The 22,678-nt window shown below is 48.2% G+C and overlaps 1 protein-coding gene across 3 annotated transcripts in view; it reads right to left on the reverse strand.

The window, feature by feature from the left end:
• The window catches only part of EVC2 (EvC ciliary complex subunit 2), a 329,045-nt gene that overhangs the window by 251,709 nt on the left and 54,658 nt on the right, over positions 1 to 22,678 (reverse strand). For all 3 annotated transcript variants that reach the window (XM_063923401.1, XM_063923393.1, XM_063923385.1), the window contains exon 3: positions 1,940 to 2,100. In XM_063923401.1, the coding sequence (XP_063779471.1) occupies positions 1,940 to 2,100 (161 nt within the window). The remainder of the gene's footprint in view (positions 1 to 1,939; positions 2,101 to 22,678) is intronic.

Consider the following 22,678-nt stretch of genomic DNA (forward strand, 5'->3'; position numbering starts at 1 on the left):
TAAGAATTCTCTTGGGAATCTGCAGTTTCCTGTCTGGAGTTTCCCAAGCCTTTTCAAATAAAGTGTTCAGCTCATGAGACGAGGGAAAGGTTACCTCAGGTTTCTTTTCCTTAAACATGCATACCCTCGTGTCAGGGACAGAGGGGTCATCTGTGATATGCAAAACATCTTTTATAGCAATAATCATATAATGAATACTTTTGGCTACCCTTGGGTGTAACCTTGCATCATCGTAATCGACACTGGAGTCAGAATCCGTGTCGGTATCAGTGTCTGCTACGTGGGACAGGGGACGTTTCTGAGACCCTGAAGGGCCCTGTGACACAGCCAAAGCCATGGATTGACTCCCTGTTTTATCCCTGGACTCTGCTTTGTCCAATCTCTTATGTAATAAAGACACATTTGCATTTAATACATTCCACATATCCAACCAATCAGGTGTCTGCGTCGCCGACGGAGACACCACAATTATCTGCTCAACCTCCTCCTTAGATGAGCCTTCCGCCTCAGACATGCCGACACACACGTACCGACACCCCCACACACTCAGGGATATATATCTATATGGAGACAGTCCCCCAATAAGGCCCTTAGGAGACACATAGAGAGAGTGTATGCTAGCACACACCCAGCGCCACTGGACCCTGGAATAAAATCCCAGTCAGTACAGCGCTTTTTATATATATATATATATATATATATATATATATTGCACTCACTGCGCCAAATAAATGTGCCCCCCCCCCCCCCTTTGTGCCTTCTGTACTTGTGTTCAGCAGGGGAGAGTCCGGGTAGCCAGCTTCTCTGCAGCGTGCTGTGGATAAAATGGCGCTGGCTAGTGCTGGAGGATCAAGCTCCGCCTCCTCAACGGCGGGCTTCGGTCCCGCTCAAATGTTTATACTGGTGGGGGTTTCTGTAATATACTGCCTCCGCAGTATATATATATCTATGCCAGTGTCCCTAGAAGTTTATGATTGCTGCCCAGGGCGCCCCCCCCCCTGCGCCCTGCACCCATACAGTGCCGTCAGTGTGTGTGAATGTGGGAGCAATGACGCGCACCGTTACCGCTGCGTGGTACCTCAGTGAAGATCAGAAGTCTTCTGCTGCCTTTGAAGTCTTCTTTCTTCTTATACTCACCCGGCTTCTATCTTCCGGCTCTGTGAGGAGGACGGCGGCGCGGCTCCGGGACGAACAACGAGGGTGAGACCTGTGTTCCGACCCTCTGGAGCTAATGGTGTCCAGTAGCCTAAGAAGCAGAGCCTATCACTTAAGTAGGTCTGCTTCTCTCCCCTCAGTCCCACGAAGCAGGGAGCCTGTTGCCAGCAGTGCTCCCTGAAAATAAAAAACCTAACAAAAGTATTTTTCAGAGAAACTCAGGAGAGCTCCCCTGTAATGCACCCAGTCTCCTCTGGGCACAGGATCTAACTGAGGTCTGGAGGAGGGGCATAGAGGGAGGAGCCAGTGCACACCCATTCTAAAGTCTTTAGAGTGCCCATGTCTCCTGCGGAGCCCGTCTATACCCCATGGTCCTTACGGAGTCCCCAGCATCCTCTAGGACGTAAGAGAAAAGAAATAACACATTACAATGATGCACAAATCCTAAATGCTTGCGGTGTAGCGTTGTAATGCTCTAATGGAGGCAAAAATGAAAGCCTGTAAATAAGTGTTAGTAAGTTCATATCTCTCACCCCACTTCTAGAAACATACATACAGTATGTCACATTTGTAGATTCTGAGGGGTCTATTCATGAAGCAGTGAAAAGTGTGGAGAAGTGAGCCAGTGGAGAAGTTGCAACCAATCAGCACTGAAGTAACATTTATAATTTGCATACTATACAATTGTACGGAGCAGCTGATTGGTTACCATGGGCAAATTCTCCACAGGCTCAATTTTCACTGCTTCATGAATAGACCCCTGAATTGGATGTTGTTTACATACTTGTCGTTTCTGTGTCACTGTCGCACGCTTGTACAGCGCCCTTTTCACCCACGAAGGCATCAGGGCATATAGCGAGTGAGTCCACGCGGTTCCGGGGGCTGCTGATGTCACAAACAAGTCTGAAGCCTCATGTGGTTGAGATGTCCGTTTAGGGCACACATCTAAAACAAATAAATACTGACATTATAATCATAAGCTAAAATACTATAATCAATTATAATAACAATTGCCACAAATAATTTCCATTAAACAACTTCCATGGTAATACCTCAATTGTGCATTATAAAGAAATGATTACACTATCAGGGGAAACATACTTGCAGCAGATTCCTGGTGAATGGATCAATATGAAGTTGGACAACAAATAGCCACAGTTATATAAACACAAACAATGTTACATAATGGCCTAGAGCACTTCTCTGGTTGTCAGGCAAAGTTCAATCATAACATACTGTACGTGTGACATATATATATTTACTTTCTGTGAATCCTTCATGTTAAACAAACACAGGATGTGAGACACGTTTCATCTGCTGCAGCAAATGCACACGGCAATGTGTAACTCCAAACAGACGCTATAGAAACAAAGTCATTATTTCATGTTTGCTGACTAAAACATTGTAACGCCTGAGATCTTCATTCATAGTTATATTTGTCCATAACAAGCCACAATTCTTCCATCTTCCAGCAAAATCTGACTTGATTAGTGGAGTCCTATTGCCATCTATGGATACTGCTACAGGCAGGGGCGGATTGGGAACAAAAAGCGGCCCTGGAAAAATTTGTACTAGTGGCCCCACATGGGCAGCACCAGAGGTGTAAGGTCTAGCCATGGGCCGTGGCAGCAGCACCCTCCCCCCAAGACTTTCCAGATAGTGGGCATGTCCAGCATCAAGGGGGAAGTAAAAAATAAATAAAAATAAATATTATGAGCACATTATATGATACACCTTCAGAATTTAGGAAACGATATCATTCTTTAGAAAGATATATTTTCTTGCTTATTACACCAACCATGGGGGTCATTCCGAGTTGTTCGCTCGCAAGCTGCTTTTAGCAGCTTTGCACACGCTAAGCCGCCGCCTACTGGGAGTGAATCTTAGCTTATCAAAATTGCGAACGAAAGATTAGCAGAATTGCGAATAGACACTTCTTAGCAGTTTCTGAGTAGCTCCAGACTTACTCGGCATCTGCGATCAGTTCAGTCAGTGTCGTTCCTGGTTTGACGTCACAAACACACCCAGCGTTCGCCCAGACACTCCTCCATTTCTCCAGCCACTCCCGCGTTTTTCCAAGAAACGGTAGCGTTTTTTCACACACACCCATAAAACGGCCAGTTTCCGCCCAGAAACACCCACTTCCTGTCAATCACACTACGATCACCAGAACGAAGAAAAAACCTTGTAATGCCGTGAGTAAAATACCTAACTGCATAGCAAATTTACTTGGCGCAGTCGCACTACGGACATTGCGCATGAGCGACTAATTGCTCCGTTGCGAGAAAAAAATAACGAGCGAACTACTCGGAATGACCCCCCATATTCCAATCACTATTCACTCAATCTTACATGTCAGCCAAGCAGGCAGACAGAGCTTACACTAGATCATCTGCAATCACAGGCTAAGTGGCAAAGTCATTTTCATATATGCAAATTATTTTGCACCTTATTCATTATGTCTATAAAAAGGACCACATGTCCTCAAACAAAACAGGCCCCGTAGGTGCGTCGGCCCACCGGGAATCTTCCCTGTAAAGCTTATGGCCAATCCGCCTCTGGCTACAGGGCAGCTCTTTGTAGTGTGAATGCATCCCAACGAGTAAGTGGGATGTAGTGGCTTTACCGGCAACCTGGATCCCGACGGTCAGGATACAGACACCAAAATCCCAACCACTTACAATTCCGGCAGCCGGAATGCCGGCAAACAGGGGCTATTTCCACTTGTGGGTGCCCACGACACTCATAGAGTGGGAATAGAACCTGTGGCGAGAGCAGCGAGTCACAGAGCTCGCTGTGTGGCCAGCACAGCTGGCCCACAAGGTGCTCCTTTGCGCTCACCCCGCTGCCGGTGTTCTGGCGGCTGGGATCCCGTGGTCTGATCGCCTTTCCATGCAGGGTATAGCATACTCCTACACGCATGTCAGTTTTCCCATACATGCATTTGGCCCTTGTATGGCTCATCTCCCACAGTGTAACCTTTGTAGAGCGCCCAACATGGCTGCCTTATCTGGTGCGCTTGTGGATGGGATGAAAAATACATGGGCCTGGTGGTTTTGTTGGAACCCTACTCTGAACTTTAGGACTCTGCAATCTCCCCATTTTGTGTTATCTCTTCTAGGGGTGGACTATTCCATCCTGGGGAATCCTACGCAGAGCGCCTAAGATGGCTGCCACACCTAATACCGTGTGAGGGTGGAATACACAACCCTTGGAGGTTATTACCCAAAGTGCCTACACCAATCATGCATTATGCTTTCTGTGTGCTCAAGGTTTTTTTTTTAGTTTTTTTTATGCCAAGCTGCCTTCGTTTTTAGTCTTACTTACATGTATAATATGTCTAATATGTCGAGCCTATCGTACAGTTGCAATGTGCAGTATGAACTCATACGTGTAATGTATGCTACGTTTTCCCCCCTTCTTATGCTATGTATAACCCCTTCTTTTTGCTGCTTGGCGGTGCACAGTACCACTAAAAATTCCTAGTGTACGTGAGTACACCTGGCCAATAAAGCTGATTCTGATTACAGCCCCAACCCGAGTAAGCTGTATAAAAGCCACTTCAGAGTGTTTGTTAACATTACCTTCCCACATCAGTTTGTTAGGAGCCCACATCGCTACTCTGTGCTAATCGGATACCCCAATAAGTGGTAAATTTACTAAAGCTTCTAAAACAGAAAACTGGTGATGTTGCCCATAGCAACCAATTAGATGCAACATTACCAATTCTCTGTTTTAGACGCTTTAGTAAATTTATCCCTAAGACTTCAAAATCCACACACTCATCTCCTGTAATGCTCTGTGCTGCTGTGATCGGCTACAGGTTATTCGACCCCCTTCCCTCTTCAAAACTCTGGGCAAGCTGATAAGCAGTAGATAATAGGTGCTTTGACCACAGTCAACCCCCATTTAATATAAGATACTTGGGGAGGTTAATTGTACAGAATTACTTATGTCCAATTACTCTGCATGCATTATATGGCATGAAAAATAATTATGATACTCTAGGGCGCAGTATTCAAAAAATTTTAGGAACCACTGGTATAGCTATCAGGTGTCTCTGATTTTCACGGTTTAGTTCTATAGGATTATCCATATGCACAGTTCAAATTCACATATTCTGTTCAACTACCTGTATTTATGCTTTACAAATTAAGATACTGAGGATATAACAGCAGCCAAGTCGTATTGTGAAACTTATTGCACAGTTGTCTATATTTTGTCCAAGGTGCAGCAAGGTCATGTGGACACAATTTGCATAATCAGATTCTGCCAACCACTGCGCAATTCTGTAAATCGTTCTCTCACACAGCCAAGGTTGGACCATACCATGCCATAAGGGACCGCCTACTTCACACATAAAGGTTTATAAGGACGACCTACTCTCCAGAAATCCAGAACTCCCTGACATTCCAGAGTCTCTCTGTGCAGACAAGTATGTTTTACTGCGGCGATCAGAGCTCTGCTAATTTATAATCTAGCTAATGCCGCCTTTAGTTCACCATAATGAGTAAATCACAATGGCAGCTGTACCGCATATTGACAATTGGTTCCAACCAATGGGATGTGTGATCTCAATACATGCCTTGTACTGAAGAATCTGGAAGAATGGAAATTAGTGTACACTGTATACAGATGTAGCCATGCTTATCTTACGGCGATGCGGAATGCTTCAACACGGCTGTAACATTGCATGCTAGGCTGCGACTAGCCTGGCACACCATGTAGCATCGCAGTAAGATGAACAATGATTACATCTGTACGAACACAGTATATTAGATTTTGCCCCATATTGTATTAAAAACTGCACTGGATCCCGGAGGCTAGAAAAATAAGATTTTACTCACCGGTAAATCTATTTCTCGTAGTCCGTAGTGGATGCTGGGGACTCCGTAAGGACCATGGGGAATAGACGGGCTCCGCAGGAGACTGGGCACTCTAAAGAAAGATTTAGTACTACCTGGTGTGCACTGGCTCCTCCCTCTATGCCCCTCCTCCAGACCTCAGTTAAGGAAACTGTGCCCGGAAGAGCTGACATTACAAGGAAAGGATTTTGGAATCCAGGGTAAGACTCATACCAGCCACACCAATCACACCGTATAACTCGTGATAAACTTACCCAGTTAACAGTATGAACAACAACCAAGCATCACTCAACTGATGCCACATAACATAACCCTTTAGTAAGCTATAACTATATACACGTATTCATAGGCGTGCGCAGCACATTTTATTAGGGGGTGCACCATTGGAGGGGCGTGTCTAGCACCATCTATTGACGGTCAACGCAATATAAAATATCCACCCTTCTACCAATCCTAATAAAGCAGATACATTGTCAGATGTTATGGTGTGCACCAAACACCCCTGATGGCACTCACTGCAATTACACTGCTCCTCCTCAGCCTGGTCTGGCTCCCCCTCTCTTTCCCCTGCAAGCTGCAGCAGCTTACTTACAAGTCAGTCACTCACTGACACTAACAGTCGCAGACTAGTACTGCTGCTGCTGGAAAAACGAGTGACGTGTCAATGCTGCTGCCGACTGCCTGCCAGGTGTCCGGTCAGTAATGCAGTCCTGACAGGGTGCAGCGCAGAGGACAGTAATCAGCCTGCTCGGTGATCGCTGCATCAGGCATGTGAGATCGGGGTGCCAGACATTAGGGGGTGCCTGTGCGCACCAGGCACCCCCCCTGCGCACACCTATGCACGTATTGCAGAAAGTCCGCACTTGGGACGGGCGCCCAGCATCCACTACGGACTACGAGAAATAGATTTACCGGTGAGTAAAATCTTATTTTCTCTAACGTCCTAGTGGATACTGGGGACTCCGTAAGGACCATGGGGATTATACCAAAGCTCCCAAACGGGCGGGAGAGTGCGGATGACTCTGCAGCACCGAATGGGCAAACTCAAAGTCCTCCTCAGCCAGGGTATCAAACTTGTAGAACTTTGCAAATGTGTTTGAACCCGACCAAGTAGCAGCTCGGCAAAGCTGTAATGCCGAGACCCCTCGGGCAGCCGCCCAAGAATAGCCCACCTTTCTTGTGGAATGGGCTTTCACTGATTTTGGATGCAGCAATCTAGCCGCAGAATGAGCCTGCTGAATCGTGCCACAGATCCAGCGAGCAATAGTTTGCTTTGAAGCAGGAGCACCCAGCTTGTTGGATGCATACAGGACAAACAGCGAGTCAGTCTTCCTGACCCCAGCCGTTCTGGTCACATAAATCTTCAAGGCCCGGACTACGTCAAGCAACTTGGAATCCTCCAAGTCGCAAGTAGCCGCAGGCACCACAATAGGTTGGTTCAAACGAAAGGATGACACCACCTTTGGCAGAAATTGCGGACGAGTCCGCAATTCTGCCCTATCCATATGGAAAACCAGATAGGGGCTTTTACATGACAAAGCCGCCAATTCTGACATACGCCTAGCCGAAGCTAAGGCCAACAGCATGACCACTTTCCACGTGAGATACTTTAGCTCCACGGTCTTAAGTGGCTCACCAGTGGGATTTCAGGAAACTCAACACCACGTTAAGATCCCAAGGTGCCACTGGTGGCACAAAAGGGGGCTGAATATGCAGCACTCCCTTAACAAACGTCTGAACCTCAGGCAGTGAAGCCAGTTCTTTTTGGAAGAAAATGGATAGGGACGAAATCTGGACCTTTATGGACCCTAATTTTAGGCCCATAGTCACTCCTGACTGTAGGAAGTGCAGGAATCGACCCAGCTGGAATTCCTCTGTAGGGGCCTTCCTGGCCTCACACCAAGCAACATATTTTCGCCATATACGGTGATAATGCTTTGCTGTCACGTCCTTCCTAGCCTTTATCAGCGTAGGAATAACTTCATCCGGAATGCCTTTTTCCGCTAGGATCCGGCGTTCAACCGCCATGCCGTTAAACGCAGCCGCAGTAAGTCTTGGAACAGACAGGGCCCTAGTTGTAACAGGTCCTGTCTGAGAGGCAGAGGCCATGGGTCCACTGTGAGCATCTCTTGCAATTCCGGGTTCCAAGTCCTTCTTGGCCAATCCGTAACAATGAGTATTGTTCTCACTCCTCTTTTTCTTACAATTCTCAGCACCTTTGGTATGAGAGGAAGAGGAGGAAACACATAGACCGACTGGAACACCCACGGTGTTACTAGTGCGTCCACAGCTATCGCCTGATGGTCCCTTGACCTGGCGCAAAACCTTTTTAGCTTTTTGTTGAGACGGGACGCCATCATGTCCACCTGTGGCAGTTCCCATCGATTTGCAATCTGCGTGAAGACTTCTTGATGAAGTCCCCACTCTCCCGGGTGGAGGTCGTGCCTGCTGAGGAAGTCTGCTTCCCAGTTGTCCACTCCCGGAATGAACATTGCTGACAGTGCTAGTACGTGATTCTCCGCCCAACGAAGAATCCTGGTGGCTTCTGCCATTGCCACCCTGCTTCTTGTGCCGCCCCGGCGGTTTACATGGGCCACTGCAGTGATGTTGTCTGACTGAATCAGCACTGGTTGGTTTCGAAGCAGAGGCTCCGCTTGACTCAGGGCGTTGTATATGGCCCTTAGTTCCAGGATATTGATGTGCAGACAAGTCTCCTGACTTGACCACAGGCCCTGGAAGTTTCTTCCTTGAGTGACTGCCCCCCACCCTCGGAGGCTTGCATCCGTGGTCACCAGGACCCAGTCCTGTATGTCGAACCTGCGGCCCTCGAGGAGGTGAGCACTTTGCAGCCACCACAGAAGAGACACCTTGGCCCTGGGGGACAGGGTGATCAGCCGATGCATCTGAAGATGCGATCCGGACCACTTGTCCAACAGATCCCACTGAAAGATCCTCGCCATGGAACCTGCCGAAGGGAATGGCTTCGTATGATGCCACCATCTTTCCCAGGACTCGCGTGCAGTGATGCACCGATACCTGTTTTGGTTTTAGGAGGCCTCTGACCAGAGTCACAAGCTCCTGAGCCTTCTCCTCCGGGAGAAACACCTTTTTCTGGTTTGTGTCCAGAATCATGCCCAGGAAGGGCAGACGCGTCGTAGGAATCAGCTGCGACTTTGGAAGAATCCAGCCGTGCTGTTGCAACACTTCCTGAGAGAGTGCTACGCTGATCAGCAACCGCTCCCTGGAACTCGCCTTTATGAGGAGATCGTCCAAGTATGGGATAATTGTAACCCCTTGCTTCCGAAGGAGCACCATCATTTCCGCCATCACCTTGGTAAATATTCTCGGTGCCGTGGACAGGCCAAACGGCAACGTCTGGAATTGGTAATGACAGTCCTGTACCACAAACCTGAGGTACTCCTGATGAGGTGGATAAATGGGGACATGCAAGTACGCATCCTTGATGTCCAGAGACACCATAAAATCCCCTTCCTCCACGCTTGCAATGACCGCCCTGAGCGATTCCATCTTGAACTTGAATTTCTTCAGATAAATATTCAGGGATTTTAAATTCAAAATGGGTCTGACCGAACCGTCCGGTTTCGGTACCACAAACATGGTGGAATAGTAACCCCCTCCCTGTTGAAGGAGAGGAACCTGCACTACCACCTGCTGGAGATATAGCTTGTGAATTGCTGCCAACACTACCTCCCTTTCCCTGGGGGAAGCTGGCAAGGCCGATTTTAGGTAACGGTGAGGGGGCGTCACCTCGAATTCCAGCTTGTATCCCTGAGACACAATGTGTATAGCCCAAGGATCCACCCGTGAGCGAACCCACTGGTGGCTGAAATTTCGGAGACGCGCCCCCACCGCTCCTGGCTCTGCCTGTGGAGCCCCAGCGTCATGCGGTGGATTTAGTGGAAGCCGGGGAGGACTTTTGTTCCTGGGAACTAGCTGCATGGTGCAGCTTTTTTCCTCTACCCCTGCCTCTGGCAAGAAATGATGCACCTCTGACTTTCTTGCTTTTCTGTGAACGAAAGGACTGCATTTGGTAATACAGTGCTTTCTTTGGCTGTGAGGGAATATATGGCAAGAAATTTGACTTCCCAGCCGTAGCCGTGGAAACTAGGTCCGAGAGACCGTCCCCAAACAATTCCTCACCCTTATAAGGCAACACCTCCATGTGTTTTTTAGAGTCGGCATCACCTGTCCATTGCCGAGTCCATAAGACCCTTCTGGCAGAAATCGACATTGCGTTTATTCTAGAGCCCAGCAGGCAAATGTCCCTCTGGGCATCCCGCATATATAGGACAGCGTCTTTGATATGTCCTAGGGTCAGTAAAATAGTCTCCCTGTCCAGGGTATCTAACTCCTCAGACAGAGTATCTGTCCATGCTGCTACAGCATACACATCCAGGCCGCAGCAATTGCTGGCCTCAAAAGAGTACCAGAATGTGTATAAACAGACTTCAGGATACCTTCCTGCTTCCTATACGCAGGATCCTTTAGGGCGGCCGTATCCTGTGACGGCAGGGCCACCTTCTTAGATAAGCGCGTCAACGCTTTGTCTACCCTAGGGGAGGATTCCCAGCGTAAACTATCCGTTGGCGGGAAAGGATACGCCATAAGTAATCTTTTGGAAATCAGTACTTTCCTATCAGGGGAATCCCACGCTTTTTCACATAACTCATTTAATTCATGTGAGGGGGGAAAAGTCACTTCTTGCTTTTTCTCCCCAAACATATAAACCCTCTTGTCAGGGACAGGGTTTTCCTCCGATATGTGCAATACATCCTTCATTGCTATAATCATGTATCGGATGGCTTTAGTCATTTTAGGCTGCAACTTTGCATCATCGTCATCGACACTGGAGTCAGAATCCGTGTCGACATCTGTGTCAACCAACTGGGATAGTGGGCGCTTTTGAGACCCTGACGGTCTCTGAGCTGTAGAATCAGACACGGGTTGAGACCCTGACTGATTATCCAACCTTTTATGCAAGGAGCTTACGTTATCATTTAACACCTTCCACATATCCATCCAATCAGGTGTCGGCGCCGTCGGCGGCGACACCACATTCACTTGCACTTGTTCTGCCTCCACGTAACCGTCCTCGTCAAACATGTCGACACAAACGTACCGACACACCGCACACACACACAGGGAATGCTCTAATTGAGGACAGGACCCCACAAGGCCTTTTGGGGAGACAGAGAGAGAGTATGCCAGCACACACCCCAGCGCTATATAACCCAGGGATTACACAGTAACTTAGTGTTTACCCAGTAGCTGCTGTTTATGATAATTTGCGCCTAAATTTATGTGCCCCCCCTCTCTTTTTACCCTTTTTCTACCTTGATACTGCAGGGGAGAGCCTGGGGAGCTTCCTCTCAGCGGAGCTGTGAAGAGAACATGGCGCTGGTTAGTGCTGAGGAAGAAGGCCCCGCCCCCTCAGTGGCGGGCTTCTGTCCCGGGTCTGTGTAGTAAAATGGCGGGGGCTCGTACATATATACAGTGCCCAGCTGTATATATGTGTCTTTTTGCCAAGTGGTATCCTAATTGCTGCCCAGGGCGCCCCCCCCTGCGCCCTACAGTGACCGGAGTGTGTGGGTAGTGTGGGCGCAATGGCACACAGCTGCAGTGCTGTGCGCTACCTCATGTGAAGACAGTAGTCTTCTGCCGCCGATTTCGATGTCTTCTTGCTTCTGCCGGCTTCTGACTTTTGGCTCTGCGAGGGGGACGGCGGCGCGGCTCCGGGAACGGACGACCAAGGTTAAGATCCTGTGTTCGAACCCTCTGGAGCTAATGGTGTCCAGTAGCCTAAGAAGCGCAACCTAGCCGCAGTTAGTAGGTTTGCTTCTCTCCCCTCAGTCCCACGTAGCAGAGAGTCTGTTGCCAGCAGAAGCTCTCTGAAAATAAAAAAACCTAACTAAAATACTTTCTTATTAGCAAGCTCAGGAGAGCCCACTAGGAGCACCCAGCTCTGGCCGGGCACAGATTCTAACTGAGGTCTGGAGGAGGGACATAGAGGGAGGAGCCAGTGCACACCAGGTAGTACTAAATCTTTCTTTAGAGTGCCCAGTCTCCTGCGGAGACCGTCTATTCCCCATGGTCCTTACAGAGTCCCCAGCATCCACTAGGACGTTAGAGAAATATACATAACACCAGTAATACAATATAAAAAAAAAACACATGGAGCCAAAGAAATTGAGCATATGTCAGTTATACTCTATTATTATCATCTCATCTTTATCTGGCCTCTCGTTCACCAGCACAGAGTCTTACAGAACCGTCAATTACTCTTAACAAAACACAGTTGAGTAATGACTACAACAAATGACGCACCATAGGAACCGGGGAAAAATGGGGTCGCTGCAGTTTAAGAAAGAAGATTAAGAAAATCCAAAAAGCCTTCAAACATTTGTTGGGTTTTTCAAAGTCAATAACTACAGCGTCTACAACACTACGTTTTATGTGTCCACTTGTGTGTTACTAATGTAGGTCAATCCCCAACAGCTCTTGGAATGAAACACACCCTGATACACAAAGCTGGTCTCCAAGATGCCAAGATGGAAAATGACTTGTTTAACCAGTATGAGTAGCAGTCAGTGACTGCTTTCCCTGCTATATGTGCGTACAACCACTCCGACAAGTCATTGAGCATAAAGTGTATTGTTCTCAGCAGTGTATGCCTGCATGCTGCAAACATTGACAAGTGTGTTTAGTAGTACATACTCTAATTCCAGCAGGAGCACGTGGATAAGATGCAGAGTAAATACACTACATTCTGCTCCAACAACCTCAATTCCTGCCGTACTCCCGCTTAACCCCTGCGTGACTGAAGGCAGTGTGCCCCAGCATGACCAGCGGCAATCCACCCCTTAATGACCAGACTCATTTTCATAGATTTGTTCAGTATGTAAAAGCGCAATGACAGCAGCAAAGCAATTCAAGCCGATGTTAAGTTGGACATAAATTGCTAAAAAAAACTTGCACGTGATGTGCACTAGCTTATTACCGTCCACAGGCAGAGCCGGCCACACCTTGAGCTACTTCCGGATCCGCATCTTCAGCATATACGCAGGCTTTTTGCCCCGATCATCAGCGCTTGTAGCAGGTGCAAAGGATACACCTCCTAACAGGTGTGTATGGGCCTGATTCTCAGTCAGAGGCATCGGTGGCCGCCTTTCCATACAGCCTGCTTACTAGCTTATGCTACTGCAAAAATTCACCGTTGTATTACAAAAATCTGTATCACCCACTAATCTTATGTCCGTAGCCGTCACCATTATTATGGGGATTTACAGCAGCCCCATGCTGGGCGTAAAAGATTCAGCTCATACGTCCCACATGCTACGATCGAGCAAGGAAGTCAGCTGACATGCCCACCATCCTCCCATGAGACAGAAGAGACATGGACACCATGCTACGATCGAGCAAGGAAGTCAGCTGACATGCCTACCATCCTCCCACGAGACAGAAGTTCCATACAATGACATGGACACCACCCCGTTACATTTCACGGCAGGTGTTGCGAGACCACAAATGGATCACTCTGTATGCACAGGTTGGAATAGTCCATGTTAGTTGGTACGCTGACTGTCGGGATTTTCATGGGGCGGGATGGAGGAGTAGGTATTACAACCGGCGGTCTCCTGACCACCGGTCACATAACTACATACTGTATGCACTAGCCATATCCGTTTGTGAGTTGATAGCTGATCTGGAGTATGCACGGAAACAGATTTCTTTCTTTTTGGCATGCGCAGTATCCGGAAATCTGGGAGTTCCTTGCGCTCTGTAACTTACAATAGGATTTTGAATACCTACCGGTAAATCCTTTTCTATGAGTCCGTAGAGGATGTTGGGCTGCTCAAAGAACCATGGGGGTATAGACAGGATCCGCAGGAGACATGGACACTTTAAGACTTTCAAAAGGGGCGTGACCTGGCTCCTCCCCCTATATCCCCCACCAGACTCAGTTTGGAACTGTGCCCGGCGAGATGGACATTTCGAGGAAAGGAATTAACAACAAAGGTGAGCACAACACCAGCTCACACCATAAGCATGCCGTACAACATGGCAGATAACTGAACACATGTCAACGGACATGAACCGGATTCAGCAAGAAGCTGAATAAAAAACAACCATAACACCAACTGTGTTTAATCAAAACTACACTGCAGAAACAGTATGCACGGGGACGGGCTCCCAACATCCTCTACGGACTCATAGAAAAGGATTTACCGGTAGGTATTCAAAATCCTATTTTCTATTTCGTCCTAGAGGATGTTGGGCTGCTCAAAGAACCATGAGGATTATACCAAAGCTCTAAAAACGGGCGGGAGAGAGCGGACACCACCCCGTTACATTTCACGGCAGGTGTTGCGAGACCACAAATAGATCACTCTGTATGCACAGGTTGGAATAGTCCATGTTAGTTGGTACGCTGACTGTCGGGATTTTCATGGGGCGGGATGGAGGAGTAGGTATTACAACCGGCGGTCTCCTGACCACCGGTCACATAACTACATACTGTATGCACTAGCCATATCCGTTTGTGAGTTGATAGCTGATCTGGAGTATGCACGGAAACAGATTTCTTTCTTTGTGGCATGCGCAGTATCCGGAAATCTGGGAGTTCCTTGCGCTCTGTAACTTACAATAGGATTTTGAATACCTACCGGTAAATCCTTTTCTATGAGTCCGTAGAGGATGTTGGGCTGCTCAAAGAACCATGGGGGTATAGACAGGATCCGCAGGAGACATGGACACTTTAAGACTTTCAAAAGGGGCGTGACCTGGCTCCTCCCTCTATATCCCCCACCAGACTCAGTTTGGAACTGTGCCCGGCGAGACGGACATTTCGAGGAAAGGAATTAACAACAAAAGGTGAGCACAACACCAGCTCACACCATAAGCATGCCGTACAACATGGCAGATAACTGAACACATGTCAACGGACATGAACCGGATTCAGCAAGAAGCTGAATAAAAAACAACCATAACACCAACTGTGTTTAATCAAAACTACACTGCAGAAACAGTATGCACGGGGACGGGCTCCCAACATCCTCTACGGACTCATAGAAAAGGATTTACCGGTAGGTATTCAAAATCCTATTTTCTATTTCGTCCTAGAGGATGTTGGGCTGCTCAAAGAACCATGAGGATTATACCAAAGCTCTAAAAACGGGCGGGAGAGAGCGGACGACTCTGCAGCACCGATAGACCAAAACTGAGGTCTTCATCGGCCAAGGTATCAAACTTGTAAAACTTAGCAAACGTGTTTGACCCCGACCAAGTAGCAGCTCGAGACACCCCGGGCAGCCGCCCAGGAGGAGCCCACCTTCCTAGTGGAATGGGAATTTACCGATTTCGGTAACGGCAAGCCTGCCGCGGAATGAGCCTGCTGAATTGTTTGACAAATCCAGCGTGCAATGGTCTGCTTGGAAGCAATCTTATTGGGAGCGTATAAAATAAACAGAGACTCTGTTTTCCGCAATGGAGCCATTCTGGCTACATAGATTTTCAAGGCTCTGACCACATCCAGAGACTTATCCACAGCCAAAGCGCCAGTAGCCACTGGCACCACAATAGGTTGTTTAATATGAAAAGAGGAAACCACCTTTGGCAGAAATTGTTGCCGAGTTCTTAACTCAGCACGATCTTCATGGAAGATCAAATAAGGGCTCTTGTGAGACAAGGCCGCCAACTCTGACACCCGCCTAGCGGATGCCAATGCCAATAAAATGACAACCTTCCAAGTGAGGAATTTCAACTCCACTTTACGTAAAGGTTCAAACCAATGTGACTGCAGGAATGATAACACCACGTTAAGGTCCCAAGGCGCCACAGGGGGCACAAAAGGAGGTTGGATTTCACAAAGGTCTGCACCTCAGGAAGTGAGGCTAGTTGTTTCTGAAAGAAAATGGACAAAGCAGAAATCTGTACTTTAATGGAGCCCAATTTAAGGCTTTCATCCACACCATTTTGTAGAAAATGGAGAAAACGCCCAAGGTCAAATTTCTCCACATGAGCTTTCTTGGACTCGCACCAGGAAATATATTTCCTCCAAATACGGTGATAGTGCTTCGACGTCACAACCTTCCTGGCCAGGATAAGAGTAGGTATAACTTCACTGGGAATACCCTTTTGGGCTAAAATCTGGCGTTCAACCGTCATGCCGTCAAACGTAGCCGCTGTAAGTCTTGATAGACGAACGGCCCCTGCTGCAGCAGGTCCTCGCGCAGAGGAAGAGGCCAGGGATCGTCGACCAGTAACGGCAGAAGATCCGGGTACCAAGTTCTCCTTGGCCAGTCCGGGACCACAAGGATCGCCGGAATGCTTGTCCTTTTTAGAAGCCTCAGCACCTTTGGGATGAGAGGAACCGTAGGAAACACATACACTGAGGGGAACACCCAGGGTGTTTTCAGTGCTTCCACCGCGTCCGCCTGAGGGTCCCTGGACCAAGAACAATACCTTGGAAGTTTCTTGTTGAGGTGAGACGCCATCATATCTATATGGGGAACCCCCCATCGCTTTGACAGCAGCGTGAAGACCTCCGGATGGAGGCTCCACTCTCCTGGATTTAGGTCGTGTCTGCTGAGGAAGTCCGCTTCCCAGTTGTCCACTCCCGGAATGAATATTGCCGACAGAGCGCTTGTATGCCTCTCCGCCCAGCGAAGAATCTTTGTGGCTTCTGCCATTGCCGCTCTGCTTCTTGTGCCGCCTTGGCGGTTTATGTAAGCTACTGCCGTGACATTGTCCGATTGAATCAGAACCGGCAGGTCTCGAAGAAGATGTTTCGCTTGTAGAAGGCCGTTGTAAATGGCCCTCAGTTCCAGAACGTTGATGTGAAGATGAGTTTCTGGACTTGACCATCTTCCCTGGAAAGTCACCCCCCGAGTGACTGCCCCCCAACCTCGGAGACTTGCATCCATGGTCACTAAGATCCAGTCCTGGATCCCGAACCGACGTCCTGCAAGGAGGTGAGAGCTGTTGAGCCACCACAGGAGGGAGATCCTGGTGTTGGGAGATAGAATTATCTTACGGTGCATATACAGGTGGGATCCGGACCACTTGTCCAACAGATCCCACTGAAACACTCTGGCATGGAACCTCCCGAATTGGAGGGCCTCGTATGCCGCCACCATCTTTCCCAGCAATTGAATGCATTGATGAATGGAAACCGTTTTCGGTTTCAATAAGAGTTTTACCAAACTCTGAATTTCCAGAGCTTTCTCCACAGGGAAAAAAACCTTCAGCTGGACCGTGTCTAGAATCATGCCCAAAAACGCCAAACGGGTTGTCGGGATCAACTGTGACTTTTGCAAGTTCAGGAGCCAGCCGTGCTGTTGCAGAACTGACATAGACAGTGCAATGTCCTGTAACAACTTGTCTTTGGACTTTGCCTTTATCAGGAGATCGTCCAAGTACGGGATAATTGTAACTCCTTGCCTGCGCAGGAGAACCATAATTTCTACCATTACTTTGGTAAAAATATTCGGAGCCGTGGACAGACCAAATGGCAACGTCTGAAACTGGTAGTGCGTATCCTGGATGGCAAACCTCAGAAATCTTTGGTGAGGAGGATAAATGGGGACATGAAGGTAAGCGTCGTTTATGTCCAAGGAGACCATGAACTCTCCTTCCTCCAGACTGGAGATCACCGCTCTGAGAGACTCCATCTTGAATTTGAATTTCTCTAGGAATAAGTTGAGAGATTTCAGGTTGAGAATAGGTCTCACCGAGCCGTCCGGCTTCGGCACCACGAACAGGCTTGAATAAAAGCCCTGCCCCTGCTGATCTAGGGGTACCGGGACCACAACCTGATTTAGACACAATTTTTGTACTGCACCGTAGACCAGTTCCCTTTCCTGCAGTGAAGCTGGCAAGGCTGATTTGAAAAACCGGCGAGGGGGCACGTCTTGAAACTCCAGTGTGTACCCCTGGGATACAATCTTCAACATCCAAGGGTCTAGACCCGAGCGAACCCAGACCTGACTGAAAAACCTGAGACGTGCCCCCACCTGAGCGGGTCCCTGTAATGGGGATCCGGCGTCATGCGGTGGGTTTAGGAGGAGCCGGGGAGGACCTCTGCTCCTGGACACCCGAGGAGGCGGGTGCCCTTTTCCCTCTACCTCTGATAGCCAGAGAGAAGTTGCCTCGGCCCCTTCTATACTTGTTGGGCCGAAAGGAATGCATTTGATAATTTGGCTGTTTCTTTTGCTGCGTAGGAACCGAGGGTAAGAAGGTAGATTTACCCGCGGTAGCTGCTGATACTAAATCAGCAAGGCCTTCACCGAAAAGTTCTCCTCCCTTGAAGGGAAGGGATTCCATGTTCCTTTTGGAATCAGCGTCAGCATTCCACTGATGAGTCCAAAGCGCACGTCTAGCCGCAATGGACAAAGCATTCGCCTTAGCACTAAGGAGGCCAGCGTCACGTACAGCCTCTTTCAAGTATGCAGCTGCATCTCTCATATAACCCAGCGTCACCTGGATGGAATCTCTATCTAGATTCTCCCAATCAGAAGATAAAGTGTCTGCCCACTTTTCAATAGCACTACTGACCTACGCGGACGCAATAAGAGGCCTGAGCAACGTCCCTGTAGTAGTGAAAATAGCCTTCAGGGTAGCCTCCTGCTTATTGTCCGCCGGCTCCTTAAGAGTCGTCGACTGAGCTGCAGGGAGGGCTACCTGTTTAGACAAACGCGCCAGGGCTTTGTCTACAGTGGGGGGATTCTCCGACGGGTCCCTATCCGACTCGGGAAAAGGGTATGCCACGTTGATTCTTTTAGGAATCTGAAACTTTTTATCAGGGTTTCTTCTAATGCTATCAAAGAGAGCGTTCAGTTCAAAACAAGCAGGAAAAGTAACCGAGCGCTTTTTCTCCTTGTAAATCAGGACCCTGGTTTCAGGTGTAATAGGGTCCTCATTAATATTCAAGATATCTTTAACAGCTACAATCATATACTGAATACTCTTAGCCAATCTTGGATCTAATCTGGAATCAGCATAATCGACATCGGCATCAGAGTCCGTGTCGGTACCTGTGTCAACTAATTGGTCAAAACTACGTTTGTGTGACCCTGCAGGGTCTTGCAACTGTAATAAAGCGTCCTCTACTGTTCTCTTCCACACCTGGGATTGAGACGCAGACTCATCAAACTTTTGATTTAATGATGTGACACTAGCATGCAAAGCATTCAAAGTATTTAACCAATCTGCAGTCGGCGGTGCCGACATGGCCACTCCCAAAACATTTGGTGTCCCCAACAAATCGTCCCCCGGAGAGGAATAATCAGCCTCCGACATGTCGACACCTGAGAGACAGCACACACCAAGCAGTGAGGGAACGCAAAGGGAAAAAGCCAGCTCACACCCCAGCGCCAAATAAGCAGGTCTGTGAACACCAAGGATGTCCCAGAGCTGTCTGCGCTTGTTTTACCTAAATAAATATGCCCCCTCTTATGTCTGTTTAGCCCCCTGGTACTTGCTGCGAAGAGGAAGGCCCAGCGACTTCAGCTTGTGGAGGAGGAAATGGCGCCAGTGAGCCGCGAGGAAGAAGCTCCGCCCCCAACATGGCGCGCTTCTTCCCGCCTTTATTATTTAATTACATACCGGCGGGGGTTAGGGGTCAGTGCCAGGGGGTGGTCTTCAGTATGCCGACTGACGGGATCCCGGCGCACAGTATACCGGCGCCGGGATCCCGACAGCCGGCATACCGACACTTATTCTCCCTCGTGGGGGTCCATAACCCCCCTGGAGGGAGAATAAAATAGTGTGGCGCGCGTAGCGCGCCACCGTGCCCGTAGCGTGGTGAGCATAGCCGCTGTGCGGTACCTCTACAATGCCGTCTTGAAAGATGAAGAGAAGTCTTCTTTCTTCTTATACTCACCTGTCTTCTGACTTCTGGCTTGAAGAGGGGGACGGCAAGCTGTGGGAGGGAGCATCCAGGAGAGCCCGGCGTTCGTCTCCCCTCAGGAGCTGAAGGCATCCTGTCAGCAGCAGCAGAGCCCTGGAACTCATCAGAAGTGGGTCTAGACTGCTCTCCCCTCTAGCCCGCGAAGCAGGGAGTCTGTAGCCAGCAGATCTCCCCAAAATAAAAAACCTAACATTAAGTCTTTCAGAGAAACTCTAGGAGCTCCTCCTAGTGCCCTGTGTCTCGTCCGGGCACATTTCTAAAACTGAGTCTGGTGGGGGATATAGAGGGAGGAGCCAGGTCACGCCCCTTTTGAAAGTCTTAAAGTGCCCATGTCTCCTGCGGATCCAGTCTATACCCCCATGGTTCTTTGAGCAGCCCAACATCCTCTAGGACGAAATAGAAATGTGACTTAGAGGCTCATTCTATGTCTCTCTCTGTAGGCCTGCATGAGACACATTTGCTTGAGCACTGCCTTAATGTCTTTGGGCTGCGATTGTATGCCCCGACCATCCCCATTATACCTCTCCAATTGTAAGGAGAAGCAAATGCCAGACATTGCATGTTTGCATTGACGCAAGCATGTGCATTCTCTTTGTTGGCATAAGTAGTGCAAATTTGCACAATTTTCTTTACACAAACTAGCATATGTTTAGCATTAAGGGGCCTCATCATCACCCGGGGAAATCCGGTCACGTTTGGATCCAAGAGGCCAACTTAGCAATATCGCCAATGCTCCCCAATTAGAGATCGCCATATATAGCAGCACTATAAAATATTTTTAGCTTGTAACTTACCACTGATAAGAGTCCGTCCCAGTGAAGACTAAAAAGTAAAGTGATGTTAGGTTATCAATTTACTGCCGATTCGGACCGGCTTGCCAAATGCAAATGCCATTGAGCATTGCATGTACAGGCATAAACTACAGCATAGAGATTACAAAATGTAAAAATGTAGCCTATAGGTCAGACCTGGGCAAAGTACGGCCCACGGGCCACATACGGCCCTTTGGCAATCCCTGTCTGGCCCGCGCAGACTCTCCGCACTATGGATGCTCGGGTCCTGCAGGACGCGCTGTGAATCACAGTCCTGTGTGTGCCTCAGCCAATACTGAAATGCTATTGGCTGAGGCGCACACAGGATGAGTGACTCACAGCGCATCCTGCAGGACACAATCATTCCCCATTGCCCGCCTCCCCTGTCAGTCACCACCAGCAAGTTCCCAAGGCGCCTCCTGATACGTCCGTTGTCCTTCCTTGCCTGACAGCGCGCCGCTCAGTCAGCATCATGCTGTGTGACAAGATCACTGTCCGGGGGCCGGCATGTACTGTATGTAACCTTGCTGACTAGAGGACCCTTCTCCTACCCCCAATATAGAGATCCTGGGCAGGTACACATTATATCCCCTGTAAAAAAAATATTATAATAATTATGTGTATGTGTGTGTGTACCCTACGTTGTGTACTGCATAGCAGTGATAATATAAAAGCTCCATTCAACGGTACTCTGGAATAATCAACAAACACCGGGTTTATACCATATCAACGTTTCAATGGTATAAGGTCCTGATGATAATGCTTATAGCAGTGAAACGTTGATATGGTATAAAACCGGTGTTTCCTGATTACTCCTGAGTGCCGCCGAATGGAGCCGATAGATAGATAGATAGATAGATAGATAGATAGATAGATAGATAGATAGATAGATAGATACCTCAGTTGGTTATATCATACAATTAAGTATAGACTCACGTACTAACAGCGGCGGTATAAACTACCGCAAGTAACATCAGCATCATTGGTTCGGCCCTCCACCACAGTTCCGATTTTTCATGTGGCCCCTTATAGAAATTAATTGCCCACCCCTGCTATAGGTTACAACAGATAACGCCATATCTAGATGGCATTAGCCACCAGGGATAAATGCAGAATATCTAAATTTTTTGGAGCTTGGTAAATTCAGAACCTGTGCAGTCCCTATAGAAATCAATTTGGACTGATGTTGCCAATGACAACAAAACAACTGGCCACAATACTTAAATAATACATCAATCCTCAGAATAGTAAAATTAATTCTTGTTCAAAAAAAAAAAAAAAAGAGAAAAATAGGATTTTAATTACCTACCGGTAAATCCTTTTCTCGTAGTCCAAAAGGAATATTGGGGTGACTTAGTACGATGGGGTATAGACTGGGTCCAAAGGAGCCGGTGCACTTTAAAAAAATTTTTAACTGGGTGTGCTGGCTTCTCCCCTCTATGCCCCTTCCCACAGGCAGTTATAGGTAAAACCGTGCCCGAGACAAAAAGGACATATATGAGACAAGGAACATAACAACAAAGACTGGTGAGATTTACACACCGGCACACCACGAACATAAAACGACCAGCAACAGCTGGCAACAACACAGCAACAGCTGAACAGGTAACCATATAAAGAGAACCTGCATGAAAGTCAGCGCACTGAGGCGGGCGCCCAATATCCCTTATGGACTACGGTGAAAAGGATTTACCGGTAGGTAATTAAAATCCTATTTTCTCTAGCATCCATAAGGGATATTGGAGAGACTTAGTATGATGGGGACGTCCCAAAGATTCCAGAATGGGCGGGAATGTGCAGAGACTTCTGCAGCACCGCCTTCCCAAACTGGGTATCCAACCTGTAGAACTTCACAAAGGTGTTCAACCCCGATCAGGTAGCAGCTTGGCATAGTCGCAAGGCTGAGACTCCACGGGCAG

Source organism: Pseudophryne corroboree, chromosome 1, assembly GCF_028390025.1.
Source record: "Pseudophryne corroboree isolate aPseCor3 chromosome 1, aPseCor3.hap2, whole genome shotgun sequence".
Classification (NCBI taxonomy): domain Eukaryota; kingdom Metazoa; phylum Chordata; class Amphibia; order Anura; family Myobatrachidae; genus Pseudophryne; species Pseudophryne corroboree.